General features: G+C 46.2%; 1 protein-coding gene across 6 annotated transcripts in view; it reads left to right on the top strand.

Annotated features, from left to right (window-relative positions):
* Window positions 1–22,771, top strand: part of LOC139264555 (contactin-associated protein-like 2) — a 2,534,539-nt gene that overhangs the window by 2,378,271 nt on the left and 133,497 nt on the right. Inside the window, exon 22 of one of the 6 annotated variants that reach the window (XM_070881200.1) lies at window positions 17,704–17,774. The exons of the other annotated variants lie outside the window; for them this stretch is intronic. Within the exon in view, the coding sequence (XP_070737301.1) occupies window positions 17,704–17,729 (26 nt within the window). The 3' untranslated portion in view covers window positions 17,730–17,774. Of the gene's footprint in view, window positions 1–17,703; window positions 17,775–22,771 lie in introns of those variants that run through there. 6 annotated transcript variants of the gene reach the window in all.

The raw sequence follows: 22,771 nt of genomic DNA, 5'->3' as shown, positions 1-22,771 counted from the left end.
GCCTTGGTGAGGCCACACCTTGAATATTGTGTACAGTTTTGGCCTCCTAATCTGAAGAAGGACATTCTTGCTATTGAGGGAGTGCAGTGAAGGTTCACTAGACTGATTCCCGGGATGGCAGGACTGACATATGAAGAAAGACTGGATCGACTAGACTTATATTCACTGGAATTTAGAAGAATGAGAGGGGATCTCATTGAAACATGTAAAATTCTGACAGGATTGGACAGGTTAGATGCAGAATGAATGTTCCCAATGTTGGGAAAGTCCAGAACCAGGGGTCACAGTCTAAGGATACGGGGTAAGCCATTTAGGACTGAGATGAGGAGAAACTTCTTCACTCAGAGAATTGTGAACCTGTGGAATTCTCTACCACAGAAAGTTGTTGAGGCCAATTCATTAGATATATTCAAAAGGGAGTTAGATGTGACCCTTATGGCTAAAGGGATCAAGGGGTATGGAGAGAAAGCAGGAATGGGGTACTGAAGTTGCATGATCAGCCATGATCATATTGAACGGTTGTGCAGGCTCAGAGGGCCGAATAGCCTACTCCTGCACCTATTTTCTAAGTTTCTATTGTAAGGGACGATGTGAATGATAGAGTTCATGTGTGTGGATCATTAAAAGCCAATGGGTGCCTAAGTAAGGCTTCATCTTTATTAAGTGTTGTGATAGTCACCCCACAGAGTGTTGAGAGGGACCATATGCATGACAAACTTCGCATAGTGTGTGAGATTAGTGTTAAAAGTCATGGAGGCATACATAGATGCAAATGATACTCACCCTGACAACCCTCGTAAGGTCGTTGAACCTTTTTCGACAGTGTGCCAGTCCTGGGCACAGTGTCTGCAGCAGACACCTCCTGCAGTATCTCCTTCCATACTCGCTTAAACACAGGAGGGATGGTCTGGCTCCTCCAGCAAGATGGAATGAGGCCCACATCCTCTCCAATGCGTGGACTAAGGCCTCACTTGCCTCATGGCTGAAGTGTCTGATATGCTGCCTTCCTTCCTGATCCTCCATCTCAGCAGAAGTGGCTGAAATGGAGCGGTTTATATGTGCATGCGCACCCTGCATTAGCGTTTGCAACCGGAAAAGAAAAAAAAAATCACTGCGCACGCGCTAAATGGCGGCCTCCTTTAGCGCCAAAAGATTTGGCTCTGCTGCACAAAGTCAGTCATGCACTGCCTGACTTAATGCCAACGCTCCTCCAGATGACCTTTTTGCCAAAACTTCCAGACGAAAGCACAAACTATTTTCAGGTGCAAACTTTGACGACCGGCTGCGATTAATGCCCCTAAATCCAAAAAGCCTCAAATCCAACCGTTAATGTTTTGGTGGACAAAAAAAGGAGCAGATCATGCTCTCTAAATAACTCAGTTTGTAGATTCACTGCCCACTGCAGAAGTAAGTCATGCAGACCATTAAGGTCCTATGTTGAATCCCTGGTCTATGGTGAGTTAGCTGATCTCAACTGATGCAGCACTGAGTGCTACAACTGGCTTCAGTGCCCCTGGATTAGGATGGGGATCAATCAGTCAAGGTTCTCATCCCTGTCGGCTTCCAGTGACACCCACTGGATATTAACTGTGTGTGTTCATCAGGAGGAAAGAGTTGCTCCAGTACTTTGTGCAACAACATCATAAGCATGTCCTTTTTGAATTTATTTATACATTGTGACCAAAGTAACCCTTTGTTCTGCCCCCAATCCCCAAAGATCAGGCTCAGCTGTGACAATACCAAAGGAATACTTGCACTCAAAGAATTGTATCCTATCAGCAGTCAGTGCCTTTGGAGGAAGAGGGGAGAAAATGAAAAAAAAACTTAAAAGGAGATAGCTGGAACAATCAAAATGTATACAGTGTAAGCCATCTGATTATGAATGACCAAATTTATCCTGTCCATACCCCTTCCCCACCCACCCTCGGATTGACTTGGATTTAATTTAACAATGGCTAAGGCCACAAATAATAAAAACAAATGAGCAAGGTTTTAAAACAAGCTCTTGGGCTCTGAGGATTAAGTGGAACTAGAAAATAAATCAACAGAAGAAAAATAGAACGTTTTTTTAAACTACTTTAAAGGGTATCTCAGGAAGTACATCACTATGGGAAAGAAACAAAAATATCAAAACAACCTCAAGGCTGAACAAGATTGTTTTAAAAGATACACGGAAACAAAGAGTAAGGAGGACTGGGGGCTGTAAAAAATCAGCTGAGAATAATTAAAATGTCAAAATCAGATTGAATATAACCAACCACAAATAAAATCTCCAAAAATAATGCTATATACTTTTTACCTCCACAATATAAAAAGATAATTTGAAAAAACATGAAACTAAAAAGGACTATTTGAACCATTAAGCCTGTTGTTTCCATAGATCATGTGGAATTCTCCTATTATGCACTCTCCATTGATTAATTATTCTCCTGAGGGATATTTCTCCCTGAACACCTTCTCACTAAAGTGGACCTCCAAGCCAACCTTTACAGTGTTAGAGCTTCTATCGTTCAACCTTAATTCATGATATTTCAGGTATACATCCTACTTTCCCAGTTTCACAGGGAGCATAGTGTTTGCAGAATAAGTGAACATTTGTCTATACTTATCCTGCAACCTATAATCAATTCCTAATCAAGTAGCTCTATTTGCCTCTCTATTCCCACCCGCAGCAGATTTAAACCTACTGTTTTTGCTGGCACCGGACACAGGCAGGAACCTCATTAATATATGCTAATCAGAGTCCTATGATGTACTTAGCCTTTCAATGATGTATTGCTTGGTAAAACCAGTTGGGGAAGAAGCAGAGGTCCTAAAGCTAAGTTTTAAATGTATATTTGTGAGGCCAAGAAGATCAGGGTTGTTTCTCTAGGCCCGACAATTGAGGTCTTTAAAATGTTGAAAGCTGTTGATAGAGTAGAAATAGAGGTGCCAAAATTGTCCCTCTTTTTAGCTCCATTAGCACATCCCAGAGGCGCTTACGGGGTGCTAAACTTTTACCACCCGGGTGTGGCGGCCAGAGCGCTCCCACCCCCCTGGATTGCCACCGGAATTGTGTGGGTGAAAACAGGTTTGCACCGCGCCCCGTAGTTTCGTCCCAGGCGGGGTGCACACAGAGATGATGTCATCGCCGTGCGTATTGACCGCTTATCGCCCCACGCCGACCCCTTTGCGCCCCGCGGGGGAAATTGCCCCGCGGGACAAGGTTGGTGTGGGGCGATGCCACAACAGCTCGGCTGGGCGCCACGACTGCTCTTAAAAGGGGAGGGCTCTGCGCCACAGCCGGCATTTTTTTTTTTGTCGTCCGACTTTGCAGTCGGCCCGACAATAGCGGCCGCTAGTGCGGCCGTGCCTCCAACATGCCGCCCAGCATCCCCTCTTGGGTGCCGGGCCAATGGCCTAGCCGAAACCATCCCTAATGGCCCAGTGAACACCACGAAAGTGCCTGCAGAGTTCGTAGCAGCCTTCCCCTTTAAAAGAAGGGAAGGTACGTTGTGACGCGTCATCAGCGTCACGGTACATCAGCGCCCTGATGTGCTCAGCGCGGCGCTGAGCGTCATGCCCTGTCTCTGCCCCAGCAGTGCCCCGTGGAGGCCATTCCCACCTCCAATAACGCCCCGCAACATTTTCTCTTTCTAAGTGCCCAATTCAGTAAGATTTAGCAGCTCATCTCGCCGGGCACTAAATCATCACTTAATGCAAATTGTGCGCCCCAAACTTTAATTTAGCCCACAGTGAGTGTCTCGACTTGTGAGGAAGAGCATAACTAGAGGTCATCAATAAAAAGATAGTCACCAAGAAATCAAATAAGGAAATTCAGAGGAAACTTCCTTAACTAGAGAGTGGTGAGAATGTGGAACTCGCTACCACAGGGAGTAGCTAAGGCAAATAATATAGATGCATTTGATGGGAGGCTCGATAAGCAGATGAGGGAGATGGAAATAGAGGGCTATGATGACAGAATTAGATAAGGAAAGACGGGAGGAGGCTTGAGTGGAGCATAAAGGCTGGCATGGACTGCTTGGGCCGAATGGTTAGTTTCTGTGCCATATATCCTATGTAGTCTGGACCTCTACCCGTGAGACCTGACTGAACTCCCTTCCCCATGACTTATCCGAGTGCCAGGGTGACCACTGGGCCACCCAATTGTTACTTGTTGGCAAGAAGCCAGCTGCCTCTTTGTTTGATTCGGATAAGTAGCTATTGATATTGGTCCGGCCTCCCCCAAAACCCTCGGGTGTGTCCCACAGGCTTCCCGGCTGGGAATTAAAATTCCCCCTTTCTTTTTAAAGGATTTATTCACTCAGAATTAACTGCGTTTGTTGGGGGTGTTATCCAAATGTTTTTGTGAAAGAAAAAACAATCCTCACACTCTAATCTAGTTGAAGACTTGTTACATTTATACTCCTGACCTTCAGCTCTGGGCTCACTATTTTCAAATTAAATAGCTGTATACAATTATATATTCTACATACCTCACCATTTCAAATAAATAGACCTTTAAGAGATAAATCGGGTAGAAATATTATGTGAAAATGCAGGGGGCAGCCAAACCGGAGAAATTCAACACTTTGTTATTTTTTTTTGGAGCGGCTTCATCATGGGGACAGAAGTGGGGATAGGGCGGAATGGCCGTCAATAACGGGGCGGAGTGACTAACGCTGCAAGGCATCAGTGTCGCGTTGATGATGTCATCGCGCTGGCACGTCACAATGTCCCTCCCCATCAGTTAAAGGGGAGAGCCGCTGTGAACTTTGCAGCCACTTGAGTGGCAGTCACTGGGCTACCAGGGAGGGTAATGGCTGGGCCAGTGGCCTGGCACCCAAAGGGGATGCCAGGCTGCCTGTTGGCGGCCTGGCTAAACCCGCAGCCATAATAATCGGCCCAACCTGGCAGTCGGCCGACAAAAATAAATAACATGGCTTTGTTGGCAGCGCCACCTCCCCTTTAAGGGCGGCCGGGCCACCATGCCACAGAGAGTGTACCGACAGCAAAAGCTTTTGGGGGCACCGACCAGCGGTGGTACCACTCCCGCAGGACAATGCCATGAAAGGGGCAATTTCCAGCAGGTAATTGCGGGAAGCGGTCGCCGCCGGTCGGTAAGGGGTTGGCGCGTGCACGCCGTGGCGGGAAAACGGGTGGAGCAGGTCCACTGCACCACTCCAAAACTGAGGAAGGGCAATTTCAAAATCGGCAGCCCCTCCCCGGAGACTCGGCGGCCATTCCATACCAATCCGTGGCCGCCACTTTCAGGCGGCCAGAGGTCTTATAGAAAGGGGCAATTTTGACCCCAAGGACTCATGAGAAATTGAGGATGACTACTTCCAGCATTTAGAAAAGTACCGACACATGAATTAGGAAATAATAGCAGGTTTGTCTGATATTAGTTGCAGAGAATGTAAGAGCATTTTACAGGATGATATTCAGCACCTACAGAGCACAAGCCCCATGAAGAATAGCAGCAAGAATGAGGAAGCAATAGATCATGCTTCATGAAACTATTAGAAACCTTTAAGGATATATCTAAAATGGAAAATATGCATCATGTCTAACATTAGGGGAGTAAAATTCAACCCCTTTAGCACCTCTCATTAGCACCAGCAGATGGTGCTAACGGGGCACTAGAGCATTATCGCTGGGGCAACGCAACTCCAACGCCGCATGCCAAATCCCACCCCTCCCCCTCCGTAGCAACATCAGTAACATTTATCACTAGGAGCGTCAACGATTGTCGCCACCTACCTTAGCTCCTGGAGTAAACAGTGACAGGGAGAGCTGGATTGAAGCACCAGGAAGCCGTTTTTTTAAAGGGCTCATCAGTGATGACTCACAGCTGTCAGGTTAGAGCAGTTTCAGTGGTTTCTTGTCAGTTTCACATTGTCCAACAGTTTCATTCAGTAATTTCAAGGTTATTTTGCATCGGGATTGTTGTGGCAACTAAAAGGTAGCTACATTTATTCTTTAAAAAATCAAACCGCTACACTTGGTAACGTTAATGGGGGTTGTACTGGCATGCCACCTCACCCTCCAGGATTAATGGCAGATGGAGCGTAAGCAGCGAGAATGACGTGAACATGGGCGCAGAAAGATGAGGAGGGACATGAGGGCTTTCAGCAGGAGGTCTTACCCTCCGAGGGTATTCCGAAAGCACTTCTCCTACCTTCAGTGAAGCAAGGAACAGTGTAATGGACGGCTCCACTTCACCAAGGAGGTGCTCACAGAACTCTGCCACCTCCTCCAAACAGACCTCCAGCCTCACACCAGGGTGACTTAAAGCCCACAGCCCCTTTGCTCACTACATCCCTATCATTCTATCCCTCTTGCAGTCCATTTCATACTGCAAAGCTGAAATGACAGACACCACAAAAGAATGGTAAGTGAATTAATAAATTTATCAAAAATCAGTGAACACATATCTACAACAAAAAATATTCACCCTTGTGCCTCTCATTATTGTGTCTTTGCCGACTGGAAAAGCAAAATTCGCTCAGGCGGAGTCAACATGGATTTATGAAGGGGAAGTCATGTTTGACAAATTTGCTGGAATTCTTTGAGGATGTAACGAACAAGGTGGATAAAGGAGAACCAGTGGATGTGGTGTATTTGGACTTCCAGAAGACATTTGACAAGGTGCCACATAAAAGGTTACTGCACAAGATAAAAGTTCACGGGTTTGTGGTAATATATTAGCATGGATAGAGGATTGGCTAACTAACAGAAAACAGAGAGTCAGGATAAATGCTTCATTCTCTGGTTGTCAACCAGTAACTAGTGGGGTGCCGCAGGGATCAGTGCTGGGACCCCAACTATTTACAGTCTATATTAATGAATTGGAAGAAGGAACTATGTAATGTAGCCAAGTTTGCTGACGATACAAAGATGGGAGGAAAAACAATGTGTGAGAAGGACACAAAAAAATCAGCAAAAGGACATAGACAGGCTAAGTGAGTGGGCAAAAATTTGGCAGATGGAGTATAATGTTGGAAAGTGTGAGGTCATGCACTTCGGCAGAAAAAATCAAAGAGCAAGTTATTATTTAAATGAAGAAAGATTGCAAAGTGCTGCAGTACAGTGGGACCTGGGGGTACTTGTGCATGAAACACAAAAGGATAGATGCAGGTACAGCAAGTGATCAGGAAGGTCAATGGAATCTTGGCCTTTATTGCAAAGGGGATGGAGTATAAAAGCAGGGAAGTCTTGCTATAGCTATACAGGGTATTGGTGAGGCCACACCTGGAATACTGCATGTAGTTTTGGTTTCCATATTTACGAAAGGATACACTTGCTTTGGAGGCAGTTCAGAGAAGGTTCACTAGGTTGATTCCGGGGATGAGGGGTTTGACTTATGAGGAAAGGTTGCGTAGGTTGGGCCTCTACTCATTGGAATTCAGAAGAATGAGAGGTGATCTTATCGAAACGTATAAGATTATGAGGGGATTTGACAAGGTGGATGCAGAGAGGATGTTTCCACTGATGGGGGAAGATTAGAACTAGAGGGCATGATCTTAGAACTAGAGGGCCGCCCGTTTAAAACAGATGAGGAGAAATTTCTTCTCAGAGGGTTGTAAATCTGTGGAATTCGCTGCCTCAGAGAGCTGTGGAAGCTGGGACATTGAATAAATTTAAGACAGAAAAAGACAATTTCTTAAACGATAAGGGGTTATGGGGAGCGGGCGGGGAACTGGAGCTGAGTCCATGATCAGATCAGCCATGATCTTATTGAATGGCGGAGCAGGCTCGAGGGGCCGTATGGACTATTCCTGCTCATATTTCTTATGTTCTTATGTTCTTATGTACTCGAGTGCTCCTACAAAGTGTTGGCCCAGGGGGTGCATCAGGGCTGGTGGAAAGCTGATAACAGGCTCCCGAGGTATGGAAAGTGGTCCACGTTGTGGACCCGTTATCAACAAGGATAGATATCGATGATATCGATGACAGGATTCAACACCATCTCCAGTGCGCCAGCGCAGCTTTCGGCCGCCTGAGGAAAAGAGTGTTCGAAGATCAGGCATTCAAATTTGCCACCAAGCTCATGGTCTACAGGGCTGTTGTAATACCCGCCCTCCTGTATGGCTCAGAGACGTGGACCATAAACAGCAGACACCTCAAATCGCTGGAGAAATACCACCAACGATGTGTCTGCAAGATCCTGCAAATCCCCTGGGAGGACAGACGCACCAACATTAGCGCCCTCGACCAGGCCAACATCCCCAGCTTTGAAGCACTGACCACACTCGACCAGCTCCACTGGGCGGGCCACATTGTTCACATGCCTGACACAAGACTCCCAAAGCAAGCGCTCTACTCGGAGCTCCTACACGGCAAGCGAGCCCCAGGTGGGCAGAGGAAACGTTTCAAGGATACCCTCAAAGCCTCCTTGATAAAATGCAACATTCCCACCGACACCATAGCCAAAGACCGCCCCAAGTGGAGGAAGTGCATCCGGGAGGGCGCTGAGCACCTCAAGTCTCGTTGCCGAGAGCATGCAGAAACCAAGCGCAGGCAGCGGAAAGAGCGTACGGCAAACCAGTCCCACCCACCCTTTCCTTCAACGACAGTCTATCCCACCTGTGACAGGAACTGTAATTCCCATATTGGACTGTTCAGTCGCCTAAGAACTCATTTTTAGAATGGAAGCAAGTCTTCCTCGATCTTGAGGGACTGCCCATGATGATGATGGTGTAAAGCTGCGGTGTGTCCGTGCATGAGACTTCAAATGGCCTTGCAGGACATCCTCTGCCAGTTCTGGGCCTGGAAGGCTGGCTGTGGACTGCACCACTTCAGCATAGGTGGCATCTGTCTGTGCTGGCTGGATGACAGGCAGCGACAAGGGCAATGGTGGAATGGCAGTGGTGGGAGCAGGAATACTGTCATCCTGAGAGAGGACAGTAGGTTCCTGCTCCATTGACCCACTGCCACTCCCCCGGTGCAGCACCTCAGCATTGCTAGTAATCTGTTGGAGCACAGATTGTTGGCCTGCTACGACACTGTGAAAGCCATGTCAACGGTGGTAGACCCAGCCATGATGCTAGCAGTCAGAACTTGCGTGGTATCAAGCTGAGACTGAGAGCAGTCTGAGATTGGATTCCACCAAGAATAGACTGTATTACAGCACTACATCATTGCTTCCACCTGTGCTGCAATGGAAGCTGCCAGATCGCCCATCATATGAGGCACCTGGTCTGGGTCGCCACAGTCTCTCTGGGAGTCCACCATCCTTTGCAGACTGGAACTTATGGGCTCCATGGTGTGCGCAGCGCTTTGTGCATTGTTGGAGGCAGATTTTTGAAGTTTCCTTATCATTACCGAGAGGCTCTCGGGCACTCTTGCCATTGCACCTATCATCTCCGTCTGCATGCCCATCACCCTTTTTTTGAACGCCTCCCCACCAATGTCCTCATCTGAGTCCTGTGCAGCAGAACTCGCCCTCCGGAGAGCTGGCCACCAAGCTGTTCTTTCCCCTGGCCTTGCTGCAGCCACTCGTCCCCAGTGCCCTATGTCTTTATAAATGGGTTTGTGATTTTGTAACACATAACAAACATAGGAGGTCTTCCCTTGAATTAGTAGATGATTGCAATTTTATGGATATAATTGACTAGATTTTCAGAAACCACACGATAAAGTTCTTGGTTTTAAACTTGAAATGAATATACAGATGTTTTTAATTACTGATAAATTAGCTTTCTGGATTGAAAATTAATTGATATATATATGAAAGAGAAAGTGATGATAAGTAAGGGAGGAGCAGTGACTAGTAGTGATCCTAAAGGATTAGCATTATTTTTCAGAAATTAGATGAGAGTTCTCTGCCAATAGATAACATTATCTGATGACACCAAGGTTTGTGACCAGGTGACATATATAAGGGAGATTCATGGTATTCAAAGGGAACTGGCCAAACTAAGTGGATAAGCTAAATCGTGGTAGATGGATTTTTATATGGAGGAATAGGGAACATTAAATGGGAAACGAGTATCTAGTAATGAAGCTGAAAAGGGGAAAGATTTGGATGTGATTATTGGCCATTCACTGAAAGCATCCAGTAAATCTAAGTCTGTTATCAACAATAGTATTCAAGTATTGATACGCATCTCAAAACTATTCACTTATAAGACAAAATGGGTTTTAAACCCAGTATCAGAAAGCTCCATTTAGACCATCGTTTCCAATTTCTGGCATCCCACTTTCTGAAGGACATTGATGCATTGGAAATGTTTCAAAGGAAAGTGACAAGTGTGATTCAAGGGCGTAAAACTTTAATTTCTGAATAGAGGCTGAAGGATTTGATCTTATTTTCAGTTTAAAAAAAGATTGAAATTGACATGATCAAGGTCTTTACATTTCTGAAAAGCAAGGATAATACAAATAGGTTATATAACTTAAATGTGATTGCAAAGAGGCTACAAATACAAAATTGGCAACCCTAAAGTTGACGAGATTTGGGGATTTGTTTTTCCCCCACAGACCTGTGGTATGTGAAATATTCTTCCAGGGAAAAATAGTCAAAGCTGTGTTAACTAATTGTTTTAAAATGAAGCTGCATAAATATATTGCTAACAGGATTGAAAGTCAAAAAATAAAGGCACAGATGATCAAGTACCATGTGGAACACAGTGGTTCCAATTCTACTGGCAACATGCAAACATTGTGCCGTTCATTTGGCTAACGCCGGTTTTTTTGTTGTAAATTAAAATCTCCAAGTTTCCCCAAAGTTTCTGCGTCAGCGTAACTCAGTTAGTTACAATTTTTTTATGTTAGTATTTTTTTGCGTCATAGAGGGCTGCGCCTGTTTTTCACGTTTAAGCAAGTTTGGCCAACTTACATTTTTCCTAGGACGACATATGTGACCACTCCCAAAAAAATCTTCTGGGCATTTAAGAAAAACCAGCGGATATTAAAAAATCTGTGCAGAAAGACGCCATTATTTTCAGGCGACGTTTTGGAGGGAGTCGAGAAGGTGAAAAATATGCACCATGAAGCTTAATTTTTTCAAAGTCAAAAGGGAGAAAATGGAAGTCTAATGTAATTCTTTAATTTTTGATTTTTTTCCAAGTACCATGCCACCACTGAACATCTCCTCACCGGGCTCGAGGGTCGGAGCGTCGGCCGTCAGAATCGCTGCCTCACAAGGACACGGGCTCGGGGCTCGGCTTCAAAAGAAGCTCTGGGGGTGTGGGGTTGGGTAGAAACCGAACTGAAGGGATGAGAACCCTTAGGCTATACAGCAGCTTCAAAAGATGCCCGGGAAGGTGGAGGTGGTTGCTGAGCCCCTGTGTCCGTGCAAGGGAGTGGTTCTGCCTGCCCGACATGCCAACCCTCGAGTGATTCTTAGGGTGCCGACCTTGGGGAGAGAGAGAGAAAAGCTACAATTAAATTATGGGGGCAATGCTGACAATGCCATAACTCGTGCAAGGCTTCTGCATGATTGTGCTGCGGAGGAGAAGATTGATTGGACGGTATCACGTAAGGAACCTCAGAGCACATAGGATGATGGGCAGAAGGCCTTACCCACATCAGGTATATCGAGACAGACGTTCGTACCTGTACCTGAGTGAAGCAGACTGTGTCAGAAGGCTACATTTCCACAAAGAAGTTGTAACCGAGATCTGTGAGTTAATAAAAGCAAGCAGGCCTGCAACCTAAAAGCGTCGAGAGGATTGCTTTGTCAGTTGAAGTGAAGGTTGATAAGCTCGTAATAAAGAATGAAACTGAGTACTGTGTACAATGAGCAAGTGTGACCTTAGCTCCTTTAATCAGATTCCAGAGTGCAGGTACCTCGTGGGTGACCTGCTTATATACCGTGCTCTCAAGGGATGCTGGGATCTTTGGGACTCCAACAGGTAGGCCTTCTGGTAGTAGTGTAATACAGGTTGAAAGGGGTTAAATACATAACATCACTCCCCCGTGAAGTCAATAGTACATTTATTTACAGGGTGAGATGATCTGGGGCTTTTTGCTCCCTTGTCGATCGTCTCGGTACAAATGCGGGTGTGGGTGAGTTGGTCAGTTCTTCACTGGGCTGCTGGGTAGTCGGCCTTGCCGGGCTGCTGGGGATGGTGAGTTCGGTTTCGTGATCAACCATGATGTCGGTTGCCACTTGTGTGTATGTTGGAGGGTCAAAGTTGGTGGTGTTTTCTTCGGTTTGTTCGTAGCTATTGGTGAACCACACTTTGATTTGGTCCAAATATTTTCTGTAGGTTAGTCCATTGGCCAATTTGACCTAAAAGATCCTATTCCCCTCTTTGGCTGTGACCGTGCCAGCGAGCCATTTGGGAGCATTTACATAACTGAGTACAAACACAGGATCATTGATCTTAATATCGCGTGACAAATTTGTGCGGTCATGGTACACACTTTGTTGATGCTGCCTGCCCTCCACGTGATCATGGAGATCAGGGTGGACAAGAGAGAGCCTTGTTTTGAGCGCCCTTTTTGTGAGCAGCTTGGCTGGGGGAACACCGGTGAGTGAGTGGGGTCTGGTGCGGTAGCTGAGCAGCACTCAGGACAGCCGGGTCTGCAGGGAGCCTTCTGACACACGTTTCAAGCTTTGCTTGATGATCTGAACTGCCCATTCTGCCTTGCCGTTGAATGCGGGCTCGAATGGGGCAGATGTGATGTGCTTGATCCCATTGCGGGTCATGAATTCCTTGAATTCAGCACTGGTGAAACACAGTCCGTTGTTGCTGACCAGGACATCAGGCAGGCAGTGCATGGCAAACATGGCTCGTAGGCTTTCAATAGTGGCCGTGGACGTGCTTACAGACATTATCGCACATTCAATCCATTTTGAGTAAGCATCCACGACAACCAAAAACATTTTGCCTAGAAATGGGATGCATATTCCACGTGGATCCTCGACCACGGTTTGGAGAGCCACGACCACAAACTTAGCGGTGCCTCTCTGGGTGCATTGCTCAACTGAGAGCAAGTGTTGCACTGGCGCACGCATGACTCTAAATCTGAGTCGATGCCGGGCCACCACACATGGGATCTGGCTATGGCTTTCATCATTACAATGTCTGGGTGGGTGCTGTGGAGTTCACAAATGAACGTATCTCTGCCTTTCTTGGGCAAGACCACGCGATTGCCCCACAACAGACAGTCTACCTGCAGGGATATTTTGTCTTTGCGCCTGTGGAACGGCTTAATCGCCTCCTGCACCTCTGCTGGGACGCTGGACCAGCTCCCATGGAGTTTTTTACCAAGGACAGTAAAGGATCCTGGCTGGTCCAGGTCCTGATCTGGCGGGCCGTGACAGAGGACTTCTTGTTCTCGAATGCATCCATTACCATGGCTGTGCCATTTCCGCCCCAGTGGTGGGCAATGGCAGTCGACTGAGAGCACTTGCGCAGTTCTCTGTGCCCGGTCTGTGGCAGATTACATAGTTGTAAGCCAACAGCGTGAGCGCCCATCTTTGGATGTGGGCAGAGGCATTGGTGTTCATCCCTTTGCTCTCAGAGAACAACCATATGAGCGGCTTGTGGTCAGTTTCAAACTCAAACTTGAGGCCAAATAAGCACTGGTGCATTTTTTTTACCCTATAAACACACGCCAGAGCCTCTTTTTCAATCATGCTGTCGGCCCTTTCGGCCTTGGACAATCTCCTGGATGCATAAGCGACCGGTTGCAAAATCCTTGATTCGTTAGCCTGTTGTAACACATACCTGACCCCGTACGACGACGCATCACAAGCCAGCACTAATCGTTTACAAGGGTTATACAGGACAAGCAGTTTATTTGAACAACAGATTTCTGGCTTTCTTAAAGGCAGCCTCTTGTGAATTCTCTGATACGTAGTCATCTCGCTTGCGCAGTAACGCATGTAGGGGTTCCAGCAGGGTGCTTAACCCAGGTAGGAAATTACCGAAATAGTTAAGGAGTCGCAGGAACGGCCGCAGTTCCGTCACGTTCTGTGGTCTTGGCGCGTTCTTGATGGCCTCCGTCTTAGTGTCGGTGGGTCTGATGCCGTCTGCTGCGATACTTCTTCCTAAGAACTCTACCTCCTGCGCCAGGAAAACACACTTCGAGCGTTTCAACCTGAGCCGCACGCGATCCAACCAACTAAGAACCTCTTCCAGGTTCTGCAAGTGTTCGATGGTGCCCCGACCTGTAACCAGTATGTCGTCCTGGAAAACCATGGTGCGAGGAACCGACTTTAGCAGGCTCTCCATGTTCCATTGGAAGATTGCTGCGGCCGACTGAATCCCGAACGGGCATCTGTTATAGATGAACATACATTTGTGCGTGTTGATGCAGGTGAGGCCTTTCGAAGACTCCTCCAGCTCCTGTGTCATGTAGGCCGAGGTCAGGTCCAGCTTGATGAACTTTTTCCCTCCGGTTAATCGTTACTTTATAGACCCCACAAATTCTGACCTGCCGTCCTCTTTAAGTACCGGGACAATCAGACTAGCCCATTCGTTGAATTCCACAGGCGCGATGATGCCTTCTCACTGCAGCCTGTCCAGCTCAATTTCCATGTTCTCACGCATCATATATGGTACTGCCCGTGCCTTGTGGTGGATGGGTCGCGTACCAGGAACCAAATGGATCTGCACTTTCGCCCCCAAGAAGCTTCTAATGCCTGGCTCGAACAATGATGGAAACCTGCTCAGAATCTGGGCACATGAAGTGTCGTCGATGGACGAAAGAGCTCGGATGTTGTCCCAGTTCCAGAGGATTTTTCCCAGCCAGCTTCTGCCAAACAATGTGGGGCCATCCCCTAGCACAATCCACAGCGGGAGTTCATGTACTACTCCATCATAGGAGACTTTGACTTCTGCACTGCCAATTACAGGGATTAGTTCCTAGGTGTAAGTCCTTAGTTTGGTGTGAATGGGGTTGAGCTTGGGCCTGTGTGCCTTGTTGCACCACAGCCTGTCGAAGGCCTTTTTACTCATTATGGACTGACTCGCACCCGTGTCCAATTCCATCGATACTGGAATTCCGTTCAGTTCACCTTTCAACATTATTGGTGGACATTTCATGGTGAATGTGTGTACCCTGTATGTTGTATCTTGGAAAAGGAGTCAGACTAGATCCTGCAAGCTCAAAGTAAGTGTGAATGTAGTCCTTTATTACAGATCTCAAAGTGCCTCTCCAGCCTGTGAGGCCTACTTGTATACAGGTGCTCCCAAGGGATTGTGGGATCCCATGGGACTCCAGGGGATAAGCCCTCTGGTGGTTAGACATGGTAATTACAGGTTTACATACATAACAACACTCCCCCCCCATCCCCCCACCCCCACCCCCACCCCCCCCATCCCCCCACCCCCACCCCCACCCCCCGCAAAGTCATTAGTGTAACTATTTACAATGTGAGTCGATCTGGGGCCTTCCTTTCCCTGGTTGATTGTCTCGGTACAAATGCTGGTGTTGGTGAGACATTTGTGGAGCCTTCGCTGGGCTGCTGCGCAGCTGGTCTTTCTGGACAGCTGGGGGTGGTGAGTCATACTGGGCTGCTGTGGGTGATGGGTTCTGCTTTGTGGTCAATTGCTGGGTCGGTTGCCACTTGTGCGTGTGTTGGAGGGTCGAAAAAGGTAGAGTCTATTGTGGGTTGTTCTGGATAGTCCGTAAATTTGAGTTTGGTTTGATCCAAGTGTTTTCTGCAGGTGAGTCCATTTGAGAGTTTGACCACAAACACCCTGCTCCCCTCTTTGGCTAAAACAGTGCCAGCAATTCACTTGGGCCCTTGTTCATAGTTCAACATAAATACAGGATCATTTACTTCAATTTCGCGTAACACATTTGCGTGATCATGCTATGTATTCTGTTGAAGCCGCCTGCTGTCTACCTTTTCATGTAGATCAGGCTGGACTAACGAGAGCCTTGTCTTAAGTGCCCTTTTCATGAGCAGTTCAGTGGGAAGGACCCCGGTGAACGAGTGGTGACTTGTGCGGCAACTAAGCGAGTCTGCAGCAAGCCTTCAGTTATCCTTTTCAATCTCTGCTTGATTGTTTGAACTGCTCATTCTGCCTGACTGTTGGACGCTGGCTTAAACGGGCAGATGTGACATGTTTGACCCCATTGCGGGTCATGAATTCCTTGAATTTTGCACTGGTAAAGCACGGCCCATTGTCACTTACAAAGACATCAGGCAGGCCGTGCGTGGCAAACATGGCCCGTAGGCTTTCAATGGTGGCAGCGGACGTGCTTGCCGACATTATCACACATTCAATCCACTTAGAGTATGCATCTACAACCACTAAAAACATTTTTCCCAAGAATGGGCCTGCCTGGTCGACATGAACCCTAGACCACGGTTTGGAGGGCCAAGACCATAAACTTAGTGGCGCCTCCCTGGGTGCATTGCTTAACTGGGAACATGTATTACATTTGTGCTCACAGGACTCTAAGTCTGCATCGATACCGGGTCTCCGTATCGCTTTCATCATTACAATGCCTGGGTGGGTACTGTGGAGATCACTAATGAAAGTGTACCTGCCCTTTTTTGGCACAACTATCCGATTACCCCATAGGAGGCAGTCTGCCTGTATAGACATTTCATCTCTGCGCCACTGGTATGGCTTTATTTCTTCCTGCATCTCTAACGGGACACTAGACCAACTCCCGTGGAGCACACAGTTTTTTACTAAGGACAGTAAGGGGTCCTGGCTCATCCAGGTTCTAATATATCGGGTGGTAACAGGGGATTGCTCACTCTCGAATGCTTCCATTACCATAACTAAATCTGCAGGCTGTGCCATCTCCACTGCGGTGGTGGGCAATGGTAGCCTACTGAGAGCATCGGCACAGTTTTCTGTGCCTGGCCTGTGGCGGATGGCGTAGTTGTATGCGGACAATGTGAGTGCCCATCTCTGGATGCAGGCCGATGCATTCATATTTATCCCCTTATTTTCAGAAAAGAGGGATATAAGCGACTTATGGTCGCTTTCCAATTCAAATTTGAGCCGAACAGATATTGATGCATTTTCTTTATCTCATAATCACATGCTAACGCTTAGACAGACTTCTGGATGCATAAGCAACCGGTTGCAATTTCCCAAATTCAATAGCTTGTTGCAATACACACCTGACCCCATACGACGACGCATCACATGCTAGTACCAAACGTTTACCATGGATTTTTACAACACTCGCAATTTGTTTGAACATAACAGCTTCCTAGCTTTCTCAAAGGCATTTTCTTGGCTTTTACGAGAATCAGTTCCTTTGTGTACGTTCTGAGTGTGGTACCAATGGGAGTCAAGACTGGCCTTGAAGCCTTGCTGCACTACAACTTATCAAAGGTCGTTTTACTCATTATTGACTGGCTTGCGCCCGTGTCCAGCTCCATGGACACAGGGAGTCCATTCAATTCAACCTTCAGCATAATCGGGGGACACTTTGTGGTAAATGTGTACATCCCATATACCTCTGCCTCCCCAATCTGAGGCTCTGGTTCGTCATGATCCACCGTGGATCTGTCCTCCTCTGCAACATGGTGGTTTGCAGGATCAGCAGAGTTTGCAGCTCGCCTGCACATATGTTGGAGGTGTCCCATTGTTCCACAGCCCTTGCAAACATATCCTTTGAAGCGGCATAAATGGAATCGATGATCAACCCTGCAGCACCAACAAGGTGTTAATTGTCTTGTATTCACCACCCTTGATGGTGGACTCTGAGTCATCTGCGGACGTGCAGCTATAGGCGTGTAAGTCCTGACTTGTACATTTTGATTCAAAAACAACGTTACTTTGTTCACAGTACTTGCAGCAGCAATCGTGTGCTGAGAGATTTGCTTGGAATTGTCACTGGTGGAGATAAACGCCTGGGCTATCGCTATGGCTTTACTCAAGGTTGGTGTCTTTACAGTCAAAAGTTTGTAAAGTATTACTTCATGGCCAATGCTAAGTACAAAGAAGTCCCTGAGCATATGCTCCAAGTGTCCTTCAAATTCGCAATGTCCTGCAAGGCACTTTAGCTCGATAGCGTAGCTCGCCACTTCCTGGCCTTCAGACCTCTTGTACATGTAGAACCGATACCTCACCATCAGAACGCTTTCCTTCGGGTTTAGATGCTCCCGGACCAGTGTGCACAACTCATCGTACGACTTGTCTGTGGGGTTTGCTGGAGCGAGCAGGTTTTTCATGAGGCCATAAGTTGGTGCCCCGTGGGTGTCCTGCTTATATACCGTGCTGGGATCCCTTGGGACTCCAACAGGTAGGCCCTCTGGTGGTAGTGTAATACAGGTTGCAAGGGGTTAAGTACATAACAAAGGTTATAGCTGCACTTTCACTTTATGCATCTGGATCATTCCAGGACACAACTGGGGATGTGTGCGTCATTTCTCAACATGCAACACATATCTACATTTGGCAGGTACTACTGCACTATATGCCTGGAGGAATGACTACAAAAAGGTTCCCATGACCGCCCAGACGATGCGTGACAGGGCTCTGGGCTTCTCCAGGATTGCTGACTTCCCAAAGGTACAGGGCTGCATTGATTATACCCACATCACCTTACGAGCCCCTTTGGAGGATTTTGAGATGTACAGGAACAGAAAAGGCTTCCACTCCATGAATGTGCAGCTCGTGTGTGACGACATGCATCGCATCATGTCAGTTGATGCGAGATACCCTGGGAGCACCCATGATGTGTTCATCTTACACGAGAGCGTTATATCTGCCATGTTTCAGCAGCAGCCAGAAGGGCGGAGCTGGCTGCTGGGAGACAAAGGTTATAGCCTCACCACCTGGCTCATGATGCCTCTTCTCGTGACCCAGACAGAAGCTGACCAGGAATACAACATGTCGCACATTGCGATGCGCAGCATAATAGAGAGGACCATTGGCATCTTGCAGCAGCGTTTCCGATGCCAGGGCCATTCCGGAGGCTACTTGCAATACTCCCCTGAGATTATCGGTTAGTTCACTGTTGTCTGCTGCATGCTGCACAACTTAGCAGCAGCATATGGTAGTAGAAGACCCACCTGAGGTGAGAGTGGCAGATGATGAGGAGGACGAGGAAGCAAAGCAACTACCTGAACCTGGAGCACGGTGCCAGCTTCTCATCCGTGAACACTTTGCTGCCTGAAGGCTCAGCGGCAACTATTCCAAATGGACCATGTTTACTGTTTGGACCTGTTCTGTAATGTTGTGTTAATGGAACAAATAATGGAAATGATTCAGTTATAATTTAAAGTATATTTTATTTAAAAGTTTATCACTTGTTTATACTTAATTGAACTTTAATATAAATATTCTTGCATCAAACTTTAAAGTTTTCAGTTAAGATCATTTACAAACTTTAAGATCACTTAAAAACTTTAAGGTCACTTACAAACTTTTAAACTTGTAAATTTACATCACTTACAAAAAAACTTTTAATTTGAAAATAGTTACAACAGTAACAACAAGGCTCTTGTGCCCAGAATGGTTTTTGAATGAAAGAAATTTAATACAACAGCAAAATAACCATTTCTGTTTTAATAAGCAGTACCCTGATTTCATTTAAAATTTACATTATGCAGAGAAATCCATACATGACCCTTAATTTGGGAATCTTTTTACTATGTAAATACATTCCTAGTAATTTGGCTTGTATATGCAAATCATTTCCACTTTTTTTGTCATTGGACAAAGACTGTATTTCTGTATGGAAGCAGTGCAACACTGTGTGGAAGACACTGTGACCTTAGGGGAAAAAATACTATTCAAAAGTTATATCTAAATCTGACTTAAAATCTGAAGCTTGAGTTTGTTTGATTAGATTTTGCTATGTTAACCAACAATACATGAATATTAGCCTTGTAGGATTCCTGGAATTGCTACAGTACAGTGCATTTGGAATTCTGCCAAAGATATAAAGATCTGAATGATAAAAGATGCTGTTCTTGGCTACTTCAAGATTATTGATGGAACTATTATACAACCTAGCAAGCGAGAAGCAAAAAAAATTGTTTCATTGTTTAATGTATCAGAAAGGAAATTGGGCAACATTCACTTATTTTATTCCATATGGGTCCGTTGCATTGGGTCATTGTTACAGTTCATTCACAACAAGAATTTTTCTCGAAGAGAATTTTTAGACCTATACTTGGCTAACATTATTAGGACAGATTTTTCTTCCTCCCCTCCTCAACCCCCTCCCATCTGCCATTCCCCTACCCATTGCTGGACAGGAGAGCCAGTATTTAATGTTGAGGGCGATGAACATAGCCGAGGGGTGCCCACAACATAGGTTTCCTCTCTCCCCCCTCAGGTCATCAGCTGGGTTTCATATCCCCATGGCACCCCAGCACAGGGCACCCAGTGAGCAGAGAACAACCCCTCCTGCCTCGTTAAGAAATTGACTACTGGTGTCGCACAAAGATTTGAGCTGGGGCCTCAACTATTTACTATATTTATTAATATCTTAGATAACACAACAGAGAGCCATATATATCCAAGTTTACCAATGACAAAAAGATTGGTGGCATAGTAAGTATTGTAGACGGGAGCATAAAGAGACATTACAAAGAGACATTGATAGATTAAGTGAATGGGCAAAACCATGGTAGATGGATTTTGTTATGTATTGAATAAAGAGTCTGACCAGATACTGTGAGCTCAAAGTAAAGTGTGACCGTAGTTCTTTATTACAGGTCTCCAGAGTGCCTCTCCAGCCTCTGAGGCTTCCTTATGTACAGGTGCTCCCAATGGATTGTGGGATCCCTTGGGACTCCAGGGGATGAGCCCTCTGGTGGTTAAACAAGGTATTTACAGGTTTACATACATAACAGATTTCAACGCAGATAAATGTGAGGGCATCCATTTTGGACCATAAAAGTATATATCCAGTATTTTTTACTCGATGAAAAACTAGGAACATTGAAGGTCCAAAGAGATTTAAGGGTCCATGTACACAGATCATTAAAATGTAGTGGTTAGGTACTAAAAATAATCAAAAAGGTTAATGGAATGTTAGCCTTTATAACTAGCCGGCTAGAATATAAAGGGCAAATCTTTTGCTACAACTATACAAACTAGTGGTTAAAGCACATCTGGCATACTGCGTACAGTTCGGGGGACCGCACCTTAGAAAGGATATATTGGCCTTGGAAGGAGTGCAGCACAGATTCACCAGGATGTTACCAGGGCTCCAAGAGTTAAATTATGAGGAGAGATCAAGGCGACGTAACCTTAAAATCAGAGCCAGGTCATTCATTGAGAGAAGTTAGGAAATACTTCTTTACACAAAGGGTGGTAGAAGTGTGGAACTTTCTCCAATGAAAAGCAGTAGATGCTAGTTCAATTAATAATTTGAAATCTGAGATCGATAGAGTTTTGCATGCCAGGGGTATTAAGGGATATGGGGGGCGAAATTGCCCTGCATCCCGATTGGGGGTGGTAACCTTCTGGGGCCAGAACTTTTAGTGCCCACGTTGAAGTCCCGCCCCACCGCGTAATTGCCCTTACCGCCCCTCAAAGGAAGCGGAGCACAACCTCCCACTCTCACCGGGATGTTACTGGGACGCTGAAAGAAGCACTACACGGATGCTCTGATGCGCTTCAACGCCCCACCCCTTCGATTAAAGGGGATGGCCTCTGATGCCCTCCACTAGGCCACCAGGGCTGTGTGCGACTGGGCCAACAGCCCAGCACCCAAGACAGTGCCGGGCTTCATGATGGCGCCCTGGGCGGCGCTAAGGCCACCATCGTTGAGCCGACCTGTGAGTCAGCCAACAAAAAACGATGGTGGCCTGGGATGCTGGCGCCCTCCCCTTTAAGCACCGCCCCAAGAGCGGATGTCATCCAGCTTCCCGACCCACGAAATTGGCATTGACATTCGCTTGCGGCCCGCGGGGCGTTAAAGGGTCGGTGCAAGATAGTGAGGGGTCACTGCGCATGCTGATGATGTCATCGGCAGTTGTGCAGCGGCCCAGGAGGCAGTAGCATTGCCCTCCCCCAAGTGACAAATGTCTTACAGCCCCCCCGGAGGTGCTAACGGGCCTATAAAAGTGGGCAATTTTGCCCCCACGGAGTCAAGGCGGGTAACTGAATTGGGATACAGACCAGCCATGATCTCACTGAATGTTGGAACAAGCTTATGGGCCTGAATAGCCTACCTCTGTTGCTATGTTAACCTATCTACAGTGGGTCTGCACCAACTGCAGGTGCAGGTGTAGGCCCAGTCTCTGACCCTTGCCTCTGGGGTAATGCACATTCCTTTGGAGCAAGAATCAAGAATATCAACATTAATGTATTAATTAGTTCTTTGAATGAGAGTGCATAAAATAGCAAAATACTGTACTAATGTAAAGCATTACACCAATTTCTCCATGAAGAACTATATTGTTCTTAACCAGAGTATTTGGTTGCTGCATCAGTTCCTGAGTGAGGCTGTTGAGTTCAACAGACCTAGGTGGCCCATTGATAATTCTTTTACTAGAAACAGACATATACAAGAGTGTATTTACGAACATTGCTTCTGCTATAACCATTTAGGGGATTCACCAGGATGAGCACCTAATTTTAGAAGTTTTTACTTTTTAAAATTCTGTTTATGATTTCAATTATTTGAATTTTGCATGCATCTGCTTTCCCATTCTTTAAGCTATTAAGCATTGCACTGCAGTGAACAGGAACATCACAGCGTAATGAATCATGCTGTTCTTCATGTCAATTTATCCCATAATTTTATTAAGTACCCCTGTGAGTGGATGGGATGAATTAAATTATCGAATCGAAATGGCAGGTCAAATTGAATGAATTAATCTAAAAGTGGCTCATTGAACAATAAAGAATTTTTTGTTTGGTATTTCCTTAAAATTGTTCAAATGTCTCAGCTT

This window comes from Pristiophorus japonicus, chromosome 5, assembly GCF_044704955.1.
Source record: "Pristiophorus japonicus isolate sPriJap1 chromosome 5, sPriJap1.hap1, whole genome shotgun sequence".
Classification (NCBI taxonomy): Eukaryota; Metazoa; Chordata; class Chondrichthyes; family Pristiophoridae; genus Pristiophorus; species Pristiophorus japonicus.
Note: the sequence above shows the minus strand (reverse complement) of the source record. Positions and strands in the feature narration are given on the sequence as shown.